Raw genomic sequence first — 16,694 nt, forward strand, 5'->3', positions numbered from 1 at the left:
AGTCGTCATGTCATGGTCCAATATATCTCTTGTCACCTTTTGATACTATATTTGCTTTTAGAATAAAAGCAAAAGTGTTCTCAAAGCAACTGTGAAAACAGGTGGACATTAATTATAATCTTTTAGGCTGAAAACAACAGGATCACATATCATAAGGATCACATATCAACACGTGAAACTTGCAGCATGCCTACAGAAATACCGTAATGGGGGCCCTGATAAGTTATGCCTGGAGTGATTAAAAACTACCATGCTGACTTTCAGCCTACATCATTATTTGAATGAGTACCATCTTATAAAATATGTTTGCATTTTTGTAACCAAAAAGGATTCTGAAATGCCAGTTTTTGGACCTAGACTTCACATTCTTGGCAGTGCTTGGATCCATTTGTTGTGACATGTTCATGGCTATTTTTAACTTATGTAATAAGAATTTAATCTTACTTGTTACAAACTCCATCATACTGAAGGCATTCAAAAAGCTTTATAGTACATAATAAATAACGCTGGTCAGTAGCTTACAAGCACTGTATTTTTTTCTCCTCCAGAATGCTACCAGATATGTCAAAATTGACATTTTGGATTGTATGAGAAGGAAATATAAAGCAAGACATGAAACTACAGAAGAAATACTAAAGATGGTATTTTCAGTAGTGCTGCTGTAACAAAATGAAAATATTTTGTGATGAAAGGCTACTTAAATAAAAATTTTAAATATAAAACATATTGTTTAGAAAAATAATATTTAAATGCCAAGTAGAAATTAAAGTCCATATCCTCTCTGCTTCCTATGTACAATTCAAAAGCAGGATATGAACTACTGAAAACAAATTAAAAAAAAAAAAGTCACTGAATTAACTACACCATGTTTGCTCCTGTTGTGCAAACATTTTACTTTACAGCAGCTCCATGACTTTCTTATTTGTGGAAAGGATGGGGTGAGGTAGAAATGTGCAACCTTCTTTTCTAGCTTGTGGCTCCAAAATTGGTTTGAAGTCACTGAGCAGGGAAGAAGTCAGGCAACTGAGTGAATGTTATTTTCAAGTTCAGTGCAAGTACATACAGCTGAGCATACGTTATATTGCAAGTAATAGTCTATGTGATTATGCAAGTGGAATTTACTGGCAAATCTGTACATACATATCATAGGAATTTTTATGAGTATGCCAAGAAGTTCCTGGTTCACAAATTGGCATGGCTCCACAAGTAAAGATGCTCAGTGGATACCCGTGGTTCTTGTGTGCTGCATAACAGTTTAAATTCTGCATAGCTGTTCTACTTTATTGTGCTTTTGCTCTAAGCTCTTAATTTTCATAGGCATATGATGAAAAACCCCAGTCTCTCACATATCTTTATTCTTCTTGTAGTTGTAATTTTGTCAACTGTCTTCCTTATTAGCTGAGATGCCCAGACAGTTTCCAAAGCTGAACATCTCTGAGGTTGATGAGCATGTACGACTTCTAGCAGAGAAGGTATTTGCTAAAGTTCTACGAGAAGAAGACAGCAAAGATGCCTTGTCACTATTCACTGTGCCTGAAGACTGCCCTATTGGGCAGAAAGAGGCCAAGGAAAGGGAGCTGCAGAAGGAACTGGCAGAACAACAGTCTGTGGAAACAGCTAAAAGGTTTGTTCGGTAGTTGCTTTCTTAGTGGAAAATAGTTTTTTTTAAATGAGTTTGAGTTAATATTGAAATATCTGGTGAATAACATTCTGTCTCTTAGTACTTCAGGAGAAAGGTCAACAGCAGGTACCGGGACATCTGTGTGATGTTCCTCCGTGCTACGCGCAAGTTGCAGGGATGGGCCCTAGGGAGCTTAGATTGGTGAGGTCTCGGCTGTGTTTCCAGCAGTAGCATAGGTAACTGCTTATGCAAGTTTAACAAACAGCATAGCTGGGTAGAAGTGAACACAACCCTAAGACTCTTTAATGTAAAACCAGTCAGAAAAAGAAACGCTTCCCCCCCACTACCCTTTATTCTAGTTTCATTCAGAGAAATGGAAAATTTTAACACGGAGAAAATGACAGTGATATGATACTTCTTTTAGTCTCTGTAAAAATAGATGAAAGCAAAGGCTTGACATTTAACATCAAGGGAGAAGATGAAAAGTGGTATTGGCATAATGAGGTTATTCATAGGTTTCCTTAACTCACAGAGATAAAATTTAACCACTATCAGCCATGAAAGCACGCATTTTGAGTTTTCTCAAAAAAAAAAAAAGGAAGTACAGTCCACCTTTGGTTTACCCATGAATCTAATGAAGCCAAACTTGATTTGGTTTATGATTCTCTTCTGTGAGAGGTAGCCTTACCGCCGTACCCTGATGTCAGGCTGTTCCAGTGTCTTAACTTTAGTGGACTGGTTAGACTATCTCCTAGAGGCACATGAGCTCAGCAGCAGTCTGACACCAAATGGCTTGGATGTGTACAGACTCTTCAAAAAGCTGGCAAACAAGGAAGCCTTTGAAAGTGATAGCTAAACACATGTACCCAGTTAGCTGCAGACAATCAATTGGGCAACGCTTGGCATCATACTTCTGGAACAGAAGGGAGAAGAGTCAATTTAGTTAAATTAAGGTATGACATGCTGATGATACAGGCTGAGACTTTAGGTTTTCAATTGTGCAAGTGGGTTTCCCAGTTGGCATGTTCATAGATGTAAACAAGCACAGAAGGGAAAACTAGATGTTTTCATTCAAACAACTATTTGGTATATAGTTCCTCCTGAACTGCTAAGTTTCACTTTTAATTTGGGAAATTGTCTTATAGAAATATGTTCCGTCAAACTGTACCTCAAGTTTTGCACAAGCTTAACTGTGGTAAGTGGCATATTGTATGTATGTTGTTTACCTGTGGGAACAGAACAAGTATTCATCCCTGTCCTACAGAACTGAAGTGTACTTCAAGGACAGTTAGATGAGTAAAACTTCTGTTTTCAGTTGCAGTTGATCCAACACTGCCTTTCAAGAATTTCATACTGATTTTAAAGGTGGCTACAAGTCCTTAAGAGAGGATGGAATTTGGTCGCAGGGTATTAATTGTACCAGCACTATATGTTCTTATTCTTCAGAATGTCACAGAAGTAATGCAACTTCCAGAGAGTATTCTAGTATTCCTTTTTCTTTGTTAGTGGTTCTTACTAACATTTTAAGGTTTTACTACCTCATTTTATAAACTAGATGCTATTTCCACAGTGCAAAAGAAAGTGGTATCACAGGTGGTTTATAACATATGTGAATATTTAATATACATTTAAATACATTTCAACTGAGTAAGGAAAATTAAATCTTTAGAGATATTCCAAAACTTCACTTGAGGTATTACAATTAATTCACTGAAAAATACAGCATTCTTTTTTAGCTGGTTTGTCTAAGGTACACATCTATCACAGTTTTGCGGAGAAAGGGCAAAAGGTTTTAAGTGTATGGGGGTTAGCCATTTACTGCCCCGAGGGGAGGAATGGACTTGTATATCAAAGCCATGCTATGTTGTTACTCTGATAACCAACATTAGCCTTTTGCTCAAGTCTCATCAAACAGTGCCTAAGGAATAACTACGTGCTTATCCCTTTTCTTACAAGTTTAACTGAATGACTATATATGAAGTTTTGATGCATAGTCTTGTCTGACAACTAGATGAGTTTTTAAATCCTGCATGTTTTGGGAAGAATGAAAAGAATGTGTAATAGCATGGTAACTTACAACAACTTACTGTACGTAACATTTACTTGTTTCTGTCTGATACTTTGTGAATTCTGATGCTACCGGTTTCTAAGAATCAACTCCCACTAAAGTAAGCACAGTGATTGCATTTTCCTTCTGTACAGTGACGTGCTGAAACTGAATTTGTAACAAGTGAAACAAACTTTAGGGCATCTTACAGTGATTGTAAATAAATTATGGCATATTGTATTCGTGTGGAGGGTAAGCGCAATTGTGTGCAGCGTATATCATGTGAAATGTCAATAGAAAAAAGCTAAAAGCACAAATATTTTGTGACTAACATTTTTCCTGTGGTATGAGAGATTTAATTTAATTTTTAAAATTTCTTAGGGGGTGATTTCTTTGCTGTAATCAGTTTTCCAGTGTATTTAATGTTTTATACCATGGTTTATTTTATGCTTTATACCATGAATTCATAGGAAGAAGAGTTTCAAGATGATTCGATCCCAGTCTTTGTCATTACAAATTCCGTCTCAGGAATGGAAAGCACCATCAGCCAATCCTGTTCCGTCTCCTGCAACGCCAGTTCTTCCAAGTGCTTTTCTGCCAGTCCAAGTGCCATATGATGTGCCAGAGTTTCAGAGAGTTTCAATTAGTGGAGACTACTGTGCAGGGGTAAGAAACCATTTTTTTCCCCTTTCTGTATCGAGGGGGGGGCGGGGGAACATTCCAAACCACAAGCAGCTAAGGTATATGAAGTGTGAAATGTCACTATATTACAGCTCTCTGCAACAAACTAAATTGCTATGTGAACACATTAATTTATGAAATAGTTAAAGTCAAGTTCAGGTAGTTTTATACTTTTTATCATAAAAAATAAATAGATAAAAACATAATCAGGCATTAAAAAAATGGATAATATATGATTGGAGAAAAAATGTGTGTGTGTTCTGCACATCATATTTGGACTCTGTTGCTGTCACTGGCTTCCTGAGACCTTGGGTAAGATCCTTATGGTTAAGCCACATACACTTACATTTCTGGAAATTCAGTCTCCTTGTTACTGGCATGGGTTCAGTTTGTTGCTAAAACTGCTGTTTTATTTTTGTCAGTATTTATCCAGGCTTTCCTTTCAGGTTACAGTTGATGATTATGAACAAGCTGCCAAGAGCCTGGTGAAAGCTCTTCTCATTCGAGAAAAGTATTCGCGTCTTGCCTACCATCGCTTCCCAAGAACAACGTCTCAGTATCTGTGTAGCATGCAAGATGAAAAATGGAAGGTTGAAGATGAAGTGTATCCAGGTGAATATCCTTGTTCTTCTTTTTACAATATAGAATTAAACCCATGCACTGCAGTAGTAAAGGTAAGTTGGATTTTTGTGATGATCTCTTCTGAATGTCTTTGCCTCTGTAATTTATTCTGTTAGTAAGTGGTGGAGAATCACTGATGGACTGAAGTCATAAATTCTGTGTCTAATCTGAAACTTAGAAGCTGTCAAACCTGAAAAAAGATACTAGATGCTCATTGATTATTTTTTTTTTTTTGCAGCAAATGGGATGGTAAGTAGTACACTTGTGTTCCTCCAGGAAAAAGATATATGGATATGGTTTAAAGTGAAAAGTCATTCCTCCTGATCTTGGCATGGTGAAATAAAAGGGATTATGAGCTCATCTACATTGTAAATTGAAGCACAATACAGACATGCCTGTTAGCAAGCCCTGATTCAGTAATTTCACAGGCATGGTACACTTACCAGACTGGAAGCTGTGTAGTCATATTTGTTGGACATTCTGCCTGGGTTAATAAACTGCTCTCTCAACAAAGCTTATTAGGTTGAATATATTCCCTGCTATGTATGTCACAAATTATATTTGTCACTTAGGTGGATTGTGTCTTGAAAGCTTTGCTTGTGCATTAAACTGTTTGCACTGCTAGTTTTTGGATTAGCCTGTGAGGATCAACCTTTGGTCTGTACAGATGTGCCATTGTAGATGTGTCCATATTGTTGGCAATGTATTCTCAGCCATAAAGTGACATTTTAAATCAATTACCCTCTAGCTCAGTGGTTGAAAGAGGGTGAATTAACATGTTTTCAAGCGTTTGTTATATAGAAAGAGTGTAAAGAGGACAGTATGCTGAATATTCAAGGTGGGAAAGGTGTTTTGGAACAGCTGCCGGGGAGGTATTTTCAAGCTATTATTACATTAATAACTTTTTTACAGTTATGATTTTAAACTTAAGACATAAAGAATAAAATCTCATTACATGATGTCTTAATTAGGACAAGTTTGAGCTGGATAGTTATGAATATTAGAGATAAGAATGGTATCAGTTTGTAACATATGTTCAGGTTCTCTAGGACTGGCTAATTACTTTTCTGTCTTGGCTTAACTGAACAGGTAAAAGAAGAAATCTCGGTAAGAAGACTGAGCCCAAAAATGTGGTTCAGTTGACATAAATGTAGTTGAGACACTTATTTTATACTAGTTGCATTAGTAAGATACTGTAAAAGAAGTGATGAACATTGATTAGCATGAGTGATAATGTTTGAGTTGTTCACATAAGCTGAATGTCCCAGAAGTATGTGTGTTTACCTGATTCTTAGAAAAAAAAACAACAAACAAACCAAAACCCCCTGTAATTTTGTAAAGGGATTACAAAACTGTACTGAACAAATCCCAACTGTAATTCTGGTGCTGTTGGATTTTGGTCATGATCAGAAGGCCAAGGGGAAAACTAGAGTTGTGCTTCTGGCTGGCTTCTGCACTTCTTGGTTCTATTCAAGAGCAATTAAACAAAAATAAGGAGTTTTATTTAAAAGAAAAAACAAACAAAGAAAAAACCCAAAGAAAGAAAGAAAGAAAAAAAACCCCAACAAAAAAAAAAACCCAACAACAAACCAAACAAAACCACAAAACCCACAAACCAAAACACAAACAACAAAAAAGCACGAAAGAAAAAACCCCGATCAAAACACAACAAAACCAACCAACCAACCCCCTCCAATAAACTACAAACCAACCACTGCCTTGGTCAGAGTGAGAAGCACTGAGTCTTATATTTCCTGCTCTACCATGACTGAGGTATATTCACTAATGGTTGAGAGAAAGAGGAAACAGTCCTAGTATGCATGCACTAGTCTAGCTCATTGGATTGTGGGAAGGGCAGAGGTGAAGAAGTAAGGCACAGCCAGTTCTTTTCTCACTGGTGTTTCAATATGAGAACAGCTGCATTACTGTGTGCTTAAATACAAACCTCCAAAATTACTGCAGGGAGTCAGAAGGTGAAAGGAAAATAATGAAGGTGGGCATGAAGTCAACAACTGTTTTATTGTTCAAAAATCTCAGCTGTACTTTCAACCATCCTAACATACTTCTGGAAACTTATTTTGAAACTTCTGCCATCATACATTAATAAAAAATACTACTAAATCTATTTATACATTGGTTCAGTGAATAGTTCTAATAATGTATAATACTTGAATTAAGGTAGGTACTTAGCTTAGAGAGGGACTGTAATTAAAGCCTGTCAGAATAAAGCTGTGTTGTAAAAACAGATCTTTTATAGTAACTGAAAATGAGATTTTAATGAAAGTACTAAGATCCATTAGAAATTAAGCATTATAGAAGCAGAAAGTCCTTTTTGTAATTATTTTGCCTTTTGTGTTATTTCTTCTAAACATAATGTAAATTTATTTCCAGATTTCCATTCACCCCCAGAAGAAAATGAAGATCCTTACAATCTTGATGATGCTCCAGACAATTTGGATTATGTTATCAAGATGAAAGGTGGCATTCCCTTTGTTTATGATAACAAAGAAATGATGGAACTCAATGAGCCTCGGAGTCTGCCATATCCTGACCTGGAGACCTATACTCTTGACCTGAGCCATGTTCTTGCTCTAATTGCAGATGGTCCAACGTATGTTACTCTTTCTTCTCTGCCCCTTCAGGCTGCTGGTTACCTTTAGTTTAATACTTCCCACGTCTGTGATATTTAATTCCTCAATGTACTCATTCTACTGTAATGTTTTGTTTTGCCCTTCTTGAGCATTAATGCATCATGGAAGGACTTAAAAGGAAAAAAAACCAAACCAAACACATACAGCTATATTTAATTTCCTTAGTTTCTTTGCATCTACCATGGCAAAATGAGAAGCAGTTAACAGAAAAGCAAGAAATTGGCCCAATGTTCCCATTCAAGTCAAATCTGACCCAGACTTCTTGAGGCATGGGAACTGAAACTTGAACCTCACCTTTTTAATTTTGTTTTGGCCTATGCTGAATTTGAGGTTTTTGAACAGTTGTCTGGAATTCCTTCATGTCTGTTGTACTATTGTTGCATGAAGAGAAACCCTGCCTATGTAGAGCATACAGAACAGCTCACCAACATAAATATTCAGTCTGATTTGTTCCAGATGTAAATTAACTGCTCATGTGCTGCAAAACTGATCTGCACGTGCACAATCAAAATAGGCCTGAAATTTCCTAGAACCATCAAACTCCTGGCAAATCTGTAAAAATCAGAACTACAACAACTCTAGTATGTATGGTCACTGACACGCTTGTGACAAAGCAAGTCCAGTGCATAACAAAAACATATGCAACCAGTTTTTAAGTTTACTTCCCAGCTGAGGACTGGAAACATCAAGGTTTCTCATGGCCTCAACACCTGGAAAGGAAAAGAATCCACCCTAGGATGGAACAAAGCAGGAACCTGGACTGTTCTTAAGAACTATTTGGCCTGCCGGCCAGCACTGCATTCCTAGTCATGCCTTTGAGAGATCATAGCTTACAATGTGACAAGTTAGTCACACCTGATGTATTCTTTCCCTTTTGGGTCTGTCTGACACCTGCAGCATAATCTGTCTGCCTTGCACATTCATAGTGGCAAACCAGATGGGCTGAACAGAACTGTCCCATTCTCTAAGCACTTTTTCAAGGGCAAAAGCCTATGCTTCCACCAGCATTATCAGCACTCCTGCTCCAAATCAAAGCTAGCTTGAGTCTGCTTGTTTACAGTATGCAATAGGTAAATGCATTTCCAGTTTCAGCATGTTATATTCCAAGATGCAGACACTGAGAAGATTAAAGGACAAGAAAGAACTTGAAACAAAAGTCATGCCGAAGACCCTTCTTTTTGCAGCTTTTGTTAACAGTCTTTATCAGGAAGCCATAAATAAGAATGGCACTTGGATGTGTTAGAACACTCGGCACCTTTGTGAATGTAGGAGCAATCATCTGCTCCTTTCACTCTTTCAGATTAAGCTTTTGCAGGCTGATTTGCACTCGCTGATAAATACACACAAACTAAAAGGAAAAAGTCTTTTCAGTAATCCTGTTGCATAAGATCTTCATACAGTATTGTTTCCCTGTTTGCAGCAAGTGCTTTCCCGTCATTTATGTCTATCACACATGGGGCTGCTTGGAGATCAAGAACCCATTGTTCTTTAATCTGTGCTGTTCTTAAAGTGGTGAAATCTCACCCCTACTCCTCGGTCTTCCAGTCTCTTGAATAATAATATAACCCGACAAAGACTTCCTGCAGCGAGCAAATGGGTCTTGATACAGTGAGACTGTGTGTTTGAATCAGACTTTCAAATGTATAATGGGATTTGTGTCCCATTGAGGAGAGATTGTCAACAATAAAGCAGAAAAAAGAAGGCTATTACATCAATAGTGCTACAAAAATATTGTAGATTCAATAAGAATTGACAGATGGTGAAGAGAAAAACCATGTCCTTGGTTAAAAATAGTATGAGAAACATAACAGAAGATGAACGTGAAGACAGAGGAATAGGCAAGCAGGAACAAAAAAGCATGATTTTTCTAAGAAGAACACAATAAATTACTTTGGAAAAAAAAAAGTATTTCTACACAATATATGTGTTTTTTAAGGGATAAAAGATGAAAGTGGATTGGGTTATATCTTGGCTTCTTACATTCACATTGAAAAAGCAAATAAACTTAAATGGCAAATTTTTTTAAAAAATTATTTCCATAGTGAGCAAATCTGGCTTACAGATTGTTTCTATTATATATGAGGTGATGTGCTCTATTGGAGATATAGTTTCAGAGTAGTAGCAATTGACATCACATTTTATTATAGGTTTTATGCTTTCTCTGGCCATCATTACTAACGATGCTAAGTAAAGATACTAAAAGAACTGCAGTTTATGCACAGATACAGTGATAACAATACATGGACAACTTAAAGGACATAGCACAGTTACGTAGAGCTCTGTTTGAGGTCTGAAATCACATTGGATATTGACTTACATATTTGTTAACCAGAAGGATAAGAAAAATGAATTTGTTTTCCTCTTCATTAAAAAAAAAAAAAAAATGTTTTTACTGTGAAAACTTTCAAGTTCTCACTGAACTTGAAATACAGATAGTTTTAAGTTACAGTTAATTTTTGTGTTTTCTTTTACAGAAAAACATATTGTCATCGGAGGCTTAACTTTTTAGAATCTAAATTTAGTTTACATGAGATGTTAAATGAAATGTCGGAATTTAAAGAACTAAAGAGTAATCCTCATCGAGACTTTTATAATGTGAGAAAGGTAAGTGTGTAAAGGATTAAAGGCATGACATTGTTTGTAGTAGGAGTTCCAGCAATTTTGCTTTTCTTGTGTGAGGTGTAGATGATATGTGTGAAGTGGTGTGTGCATACCGCTCAATTGAATTATGTTACTTTAAGAATATTAAAAGTTTTCTACATGGGAACACGTCCAGGAAAATTAACTTGAATGTAAGTGGGTTAAGTGGATTATGCTAAACTCATCTGTTCACATATTCAGAATCAAAGGGATTTCATTGTATGTAGATTGCTTTAAAGGAGTGAAACAGTTAATCAAATGAAGCTCACTTGGATTATGAATGAAAATATCCACGTGGAGGTTTAGTTCATTTTAATTAATTCACTTAAAGACAGTCAAGTGCATTTTCCTGCTTTCATGTAAGTAAGTCATACTAGACATACTACTACATACTAGACATGTAGTGGGAACAGCTGTATAGATTTTGGCTAAAAATTTCACTTCATATTGAAAATAGGTGTTCAAATACATGCCAGAAGAAAAAACACCTCCCACAGAAACTGAACTGAGGGTTCATGCTGCCATCAGTATCTGGTAAAAAATGTCTGTGAAATATTAAGTAAAGAGATTGTTATTTTGAGTTATATTCTTAGCTGCCTCTGAGATACACTGGCATGTAATTAGGAGACAGGTAGGGGAATCACAGAGCTGATTTCATTTCCTGACATACTCAGACCCAAGGGAGCTGCATTCTCTTCAGAGCATGGAAGCAACAGTGTTAATGCTGCTTCATTTGCTTCCCTTTCCTGAAATTAAGAGGAGGTTATTGGAGAGATAATGCTTCAGTTTGATAGGTGAGATTTCTTCACAAAGCAGTAATTGTTGCTGGTGTTTTTAACCACTTCAGGTCCATTTTGCATTGTTTTTATATGCAACTGGAAGAGGTAGTCCTTATTTTGTAACTTCAGGGGTTAGATCAATGCTTTAATCCTTCTGCTATGTTTTGGTTAGCGCTAGTACCTCAAAAAGTCGTTTTAGCTTTTCTCTATAGTGTGCAGTGTGCTGGCTACTGAAAGTTTGCTACTGTTGTGGTAATAAACTGTCAAATACAAAATCTGCTAAACAAAAGTATTTGATGGATGTACCCCTGTCCATCGCAAGACTAGAAGCAGATGGATTGTTAGGTAAATTCTAATGAATTTCACACTTTTATCTGTTAAGCATATGGATGGGAGGATCTATTAGCTAATTCACTCAAGCAGGATTCAAGTGGTGGAGACTCTACTCCTAACTTGACAGTTTTTTTGTATAACCCCGGACAAGATATTTACTCCATGCCACATTTGATAAAACACTTCACTAGCTGACAGAGACCTTAATAATAAAACACGTGGTGACTGAGAGGTGCGAAGGACAGGTGTGGATCGAGTAACTGCCTAGATGATCAGTTTGATTACTGCGAAGTTGTAATTAACAGGATTGTACTTGCCGAGTTCAGCTTTTGATTTAAAACCAACAGTTTAATGTTTCTGGGTGTATCTTAATTATTTTCTAATTATCTACTATTAAATAAGCTAATCTACAAATGCATTAATGTTGTTCAAAAGCACAAAATGTGCATCACTTCCCCTCTGGCAATACCCAAATTCAAGAGAGCAGGAACAAGCTTGCTCTCCTCTGGCAGAGATCACTCCTTCTGCTAGTTACTGCTTTAAAAATTCTTGCTGCATACAGTTAATCTTGCTTAAAGTAGTATTTTTATGAAGCAAGCACTCTCTATGGAAAGTAAACTGCATTGTAGATAGAGTTCCTCTAAGACCCCAAATCTTGTCTTCTCTATGTCTTGCTAACCCAAGTAATGCTTGGACCTGTAACTTCCCTGAAGTGCTTCCTCCCTAATGACACTGTCAGCAGTGAAAGTTATAATATGAAACAGACACTTCTAGGGCCTATATTTTCAGGATGTCTCTCTGTTAGTCTGTCCTAAACAGTGCGTACTGCTCACAAGGAAAGCAAGAAATAAGATTCACCTCCCAAAAGAGCTGTTAGTGAAGTTGTCTGTTGCATCCCTCAGACACTAGTATGGAGATCCTACTACAATCTGTTTGCTTATATAAAAGAGCCAAAGTAACTGATGGAAAGTGCCAAAATTAAAACAATTGTGAATGTAGTGGCAAGGTCAATCAGTGAACATGTACTACTGCATTTAGAAAGGTACAGTAGAAAGCTGGCCAGCATTATTTGCTGGCATGACAGTCAAAGGTTACTGGGTTTTTTTCCCCCTTCTCCCTGTCACCTTCCCCCCTTTTTTTTTCCTGGTTTAATAGGTTTTCTCTTCCAGTGAGCTCATCTATTTAATAAATCCCAAGATAAGGCTCCTATTAAATAAGGGAAATGTATGTGTGTATTTTACACATTGGACTTAACCAGAATGCAACCAAAGGTAGGTTTTGCACTGATCAAGCTGGAACTGGAAAAATGCCCTTTAATAACGAGACAAATACTTCTCTAGACAGACAAGAGTCCATAGGTGGTAAGACGGTGTGCCTGGCTCCACTTGGCTCCCCACAGGAGGTGGACAACTGTCTGTGTAGGAGAACGCTAACTTTAGAGAAGACTCTTGGGTCTGCCTTCAGCAGGGTTCTCCCACATTTTCTAGCTGATGCATAGCAAAGTGCAGTCAGTGCAGATTCTCCACATAACTCCTGGGTTGCCTGTATTAAGGATGAAATTTAGTAGTAAGAGTTTAGCTCTACAGCACACAAACTTGGAACTGAGTTTTAGGCTTTGTGTACTAGGGTGTCTTGCCTTCCAAAGAAAGTATGTGAGTTTTTTTTGAGTGGAGCTTCCAATAGACCACTGTGCCCAACAGCCTCAGATAATTCAGGGCTGATAGTTCAGTTTAACTGAAATACACCTTCAGAGTAAAGGACCTACACCTGAATGTTATTTTACTTTTAATAAAATGTGGCTAATTGCAGGAGGCATTTACTGTGTTTTCTTGGTCTTGGAGCTGTTCTTGTTATTAGCAGCTTTGGTTTGTCTCTCTTCTTTCTAGGGTGGAGGCTGTTGCTTTTTTTTTTTTTAAGGTGAAGCCAAGAGATTTGTTTACCTAACATGTATTTGCTACCTTTATGACGTATATCTATGTAATGCATTGGCTTTGATACATTTTTCTAAAGATGACAAAATGACAGCCTAAGCCTCCTTTTGTATTCTTATTCCCTTTAGCCATTATTTCAGTGTGTCAGCAAACCAAGCCTGAGGATATGTCATAGCAGTGACTTTTACACATCATATTCTTCTACCTACAGACTCACTAGCTCAGATGCCTAGCCTTGTGTGGCAGCAGAGCTTTAACTCAGCCAGGGTAGCTCTGCATAGAAGAACGCAGTTTCTAGAGTGGCTTACACAGCTCTGCTGAAGTCTGTGTTGCAATAGCTGGTTGCTGCAGTGAGATACCATTTGGTCTAGATCGTTGCAACTGATGTTTTTTTTTTTAAAATATTGGTTAGACAAAAAGAAAGTAAGTTCTAGCTTTTGTTTGTGACCACAGGGTTGAAATACCACTTGTTACTTCTAAGAAAGGAAGTTAGAGTGCGTTTATATACTTCTAAATTCTGTAGATCTCACAAAATACAGAATGAAATTAACAGATGTCTGCTTTTTAAACATATGATTAAAAGCCTCGTGAGTGAGCAGTGAATCTATACCTTAACTTCCCTGAACTTTGAGTCATTCTGAGGTTGCTTCTTTTTTTTTCATTTCTTTTCTTCTCTTTTTCCTCCCTTCTTTTTCCTCCCTTCTTTTTCCTCCCTTCTTTTTCCTCCCTTCTTTTTCCTCCCTTCTTTTTCCTCCCTTCTTTTTCCTCCCTTCTTTTTCCTCCCTTCTTTTTCCTCCCTTCTTTTTCCTCCCTTCTTTTTCCTCCCTTCTTTTTCCTCCCTTCTTTTTCCTCCCTTCTTTTTCCTCCCTTCTTTTTCCTCCCTTCTTTTTCCTCCCTTCTTTTTCCTCCCTTCTTTTTCCTCCCTTCTTTTTCCTCCCTTCTTTTTCCTCCCTTCTTTTTCCTCCCTTCTTTTTCCTCCCTTCTTTTTCCTCCCTTCTTTTTCCTCCCTTCTTTTTCCTCCCTTCTTTTTCCTCCCTTCTTTTTCCTCCCTTCTTTTTCCTCCCTTCTTTTTCCTCCCTTCTTTTTCCTCCCTTCTTTTTCCTCCCTTCTTTTTCCTCCCTTCTTTTTCCTCCCTTCTTTTTCCTCCCTTTCCTTTTTTTTCCCCCAGTAGCTACATACTGACTTTGGTGATGAAATTCAGTTTCATCATACAAACCAAAAGTGATAGCGAACGGGAAGGCTTATCGGTTAGCCTAAGATTAAAAGGACAGGAATGCCTCTGTACCTCTGTTAGCATTACATGTAATGGTGCCTTACCACTGTTAACTGACAGTAAAGCTGTATTTTGTACTTCCAAAGCAGTGCACATACTACTTCTCCCCTCCTGTCTTGCAGAGATGCTGAGGCAAATTCTTGTGTCTGCCCTCAGTCTTGCAAGTAAGCACAAAATGTTGAGGCAGAAAGCCATCAATCATTATAATGCAAAAATTCTGTAGAGACCATAAAGAAAGCTTTTCCTCTGTCCTTTCTTTTAGTAATTAAAAGACCAAAAAAAGAAATTTGTTTCTCTTCACAGCAGTGTTATTTCTGTATTCGTGTGAATACAAACATTATAGGGCTTGATTCTTTGCATTTTGCAATGAGTACAGCCAAAGAAGAAGCTGGAGACACAGAGATTTGCATCTCCTGTCTCCTGGGTTTGGGGTTGCTCTGGATGGTGTAAGTATGAATTAGACAAGCTCCTGAGGGGCTCTGCCCAGCTCTAGGGACTATTTTGGCTGTCAGGAGCGTTACTGCTAGGGCAGAGTATTTTGTGTCTTCTGCCTCTCATGCTGATTACAGAGCTGCAAGGAAAGAATCAAGCTCATTGTATAAAGCTGTTGCATCCTATCTGAAAAGCTAATGCAATATAAATATATTGGTGAGCAGGGAATCTAGCAGTGGGATGTGAAATGACTTCCCTTCAATCCAGCATTGAATTAAAGGCTGCAGAGGACTCACTGTCAAGTTCATGAAACCCATAGCTATCGGCGTAGAAGTATTTCCGAGTTAAAGTGCATGTGTTTGGAAAATCAGGTAGTTGTCAACTGTGGATACTAATCTATGCACTGGAAAAGTTCAGTATCATTTAAAGGGCTTCCCTTGGCATTTGTTTTTGCTCTATTTATCACTTATTGCTCTGAATCTAGAGCATATGCCTAATTCAGTGCAACACTATTTCTGATATGCACAGCTAAGCATCCATAAAATAGATCTGAGCTGGGTGTTTTGTGGAGATTTGAGAGACAGTGGAAGGAAGGAGAAGCAATGCAGGAAGACAAGGAAGGCAAGAGTGGTTTAGGGAAGTTGGTGCTGGTGAGACATGATTTGGAGGGCAGTGGGAACTCCTTCAAGCTGCAAGTTGTACATAGATGTAACTATCTTGACTGAGAAGTACAAGCATTTAATCCACAAAGCCTGCGGACAGAATGGCTTGGGTGGTCAGATCAATAACGACAGGGAAGGGCTAGCCTGAACTGGGAAGGTGCAGCGGAAGACAGGCTGGTTTCATTACATGGAGAACTGCTGAGTGAAGGGAACTCTACCACCCTTTAATTGCAAGGAAATTGATGTCCACCGTTGCTTGAATGACATGATGGAATTAAAAGAATTAAGGAAGCCTTTGTGTTAACAATTTTTTTCATTTGTTAAAAAGGCGAGTTCACTGAAGGCATATTATGTGTTCCAAGCTAGGCTTCTGTCACTCATTGTGTTTCTTCTTTTCATTGAAGATTAATGTGACCTTGAGTAAAAGGTGTCCTCCTGGGGCGAGGGGAAGATAAGAACTGCAACAAGAAATTTGGCTAAGGGCATGCCACTGAGGTTTTTTTCCACTAATGGGAAATTGGGCTAGAGTGGCATCGTAACAAATTTGGAAACGCAAGTAGAATGTTCGCAAATAGAAGCAAATAGACCTTGTGGTAGGGGCTTATTACTCATGGCCCTGAAAAGCCTCAGCTTACTTCATGTATAGTATGAAGAACAAAATAATAACATCTTAAAATGGGACTGGTTTTGTCTTTTTTGGGGGGAGGGAGGAGGCAAAGGTGGCATTTGTCACCCTTATATAAATGCAGTCTGTTCAAATTTTCATAGATGCCTTTCATAATTAACAATGAAATTAGTAACAATTTCTTAGCACGATAACATTGATAATAATAATAATAATAATAATAATAAAATCCCTATAAGGTATGTCTAAGGATTCTGTGTTTAGATGCTTCATTTAGATAGGATTGCACACTGAATTGTGAAAGTGCATAAAAGCATACACACTAATTATGTGCTAGGGTAGGTCAAAGCTCAAATCATTAAAACCTTCCAAAAAGTTGCATTGCTTCTAAAAAAATG

At 37.6% G+C, this 16,694-nt stretch overlaps 1 protein-coding gene across 4 annotated transcripts in view; it reads left to right on the forward strand.

Moving 5' to 3' along the window:
* Positions 1–16,694, forward strand: part of AMPD3 (adenosine monophosphate deaminase 3) — a 34,356-nt gene that overhangs the window by 2,386 nt on the left and 15,276 nt on the right. For 3 of the 4 annotated variants that reach the window (XM_075048073.1, XM_075048072.1, XM_075048075.1), the window contains exons 2-6: positions 1,399–1,624; positions 4,139–4,334; positions 4,796–4,961; positions 7,362–7,581; positions 10,096–10,225. In XM_075048073.1, coding sequence (XP_074904174.1) covers positions 1,404–1,624; positions 4,139–4,334; positions 4,796–4,961; positions 7,362–7,581; positions 10,096–10,225 — 933 coding nt within the window. In that variant the 5' untranslated portion in view covers positions 1,399–1,403. Of the gene's footprint in view, positions 1–1,367; positions 1,625–4,138; positions 4,335–4,795; positions 4,962–7,361; positions 7,582–10,095; positions 10,226–16,694 lie in introns of all 4 variants that reach the window. The other variant, XM_075048074.1, reaches the window with a different exon arrangement.

This window comes from Buteo buteo, chromosome 16 (assembly GCF_964188355.1).
Source record: "Buteo buteo chromosome 16, bButBut1.hap1.1, whole genome shotgun sequence".
NCBI lineage: Eukaryota > Metazoa > Chordata > Aves > Accipitriformes > Accipitridae > Buteo > Buteo buteo.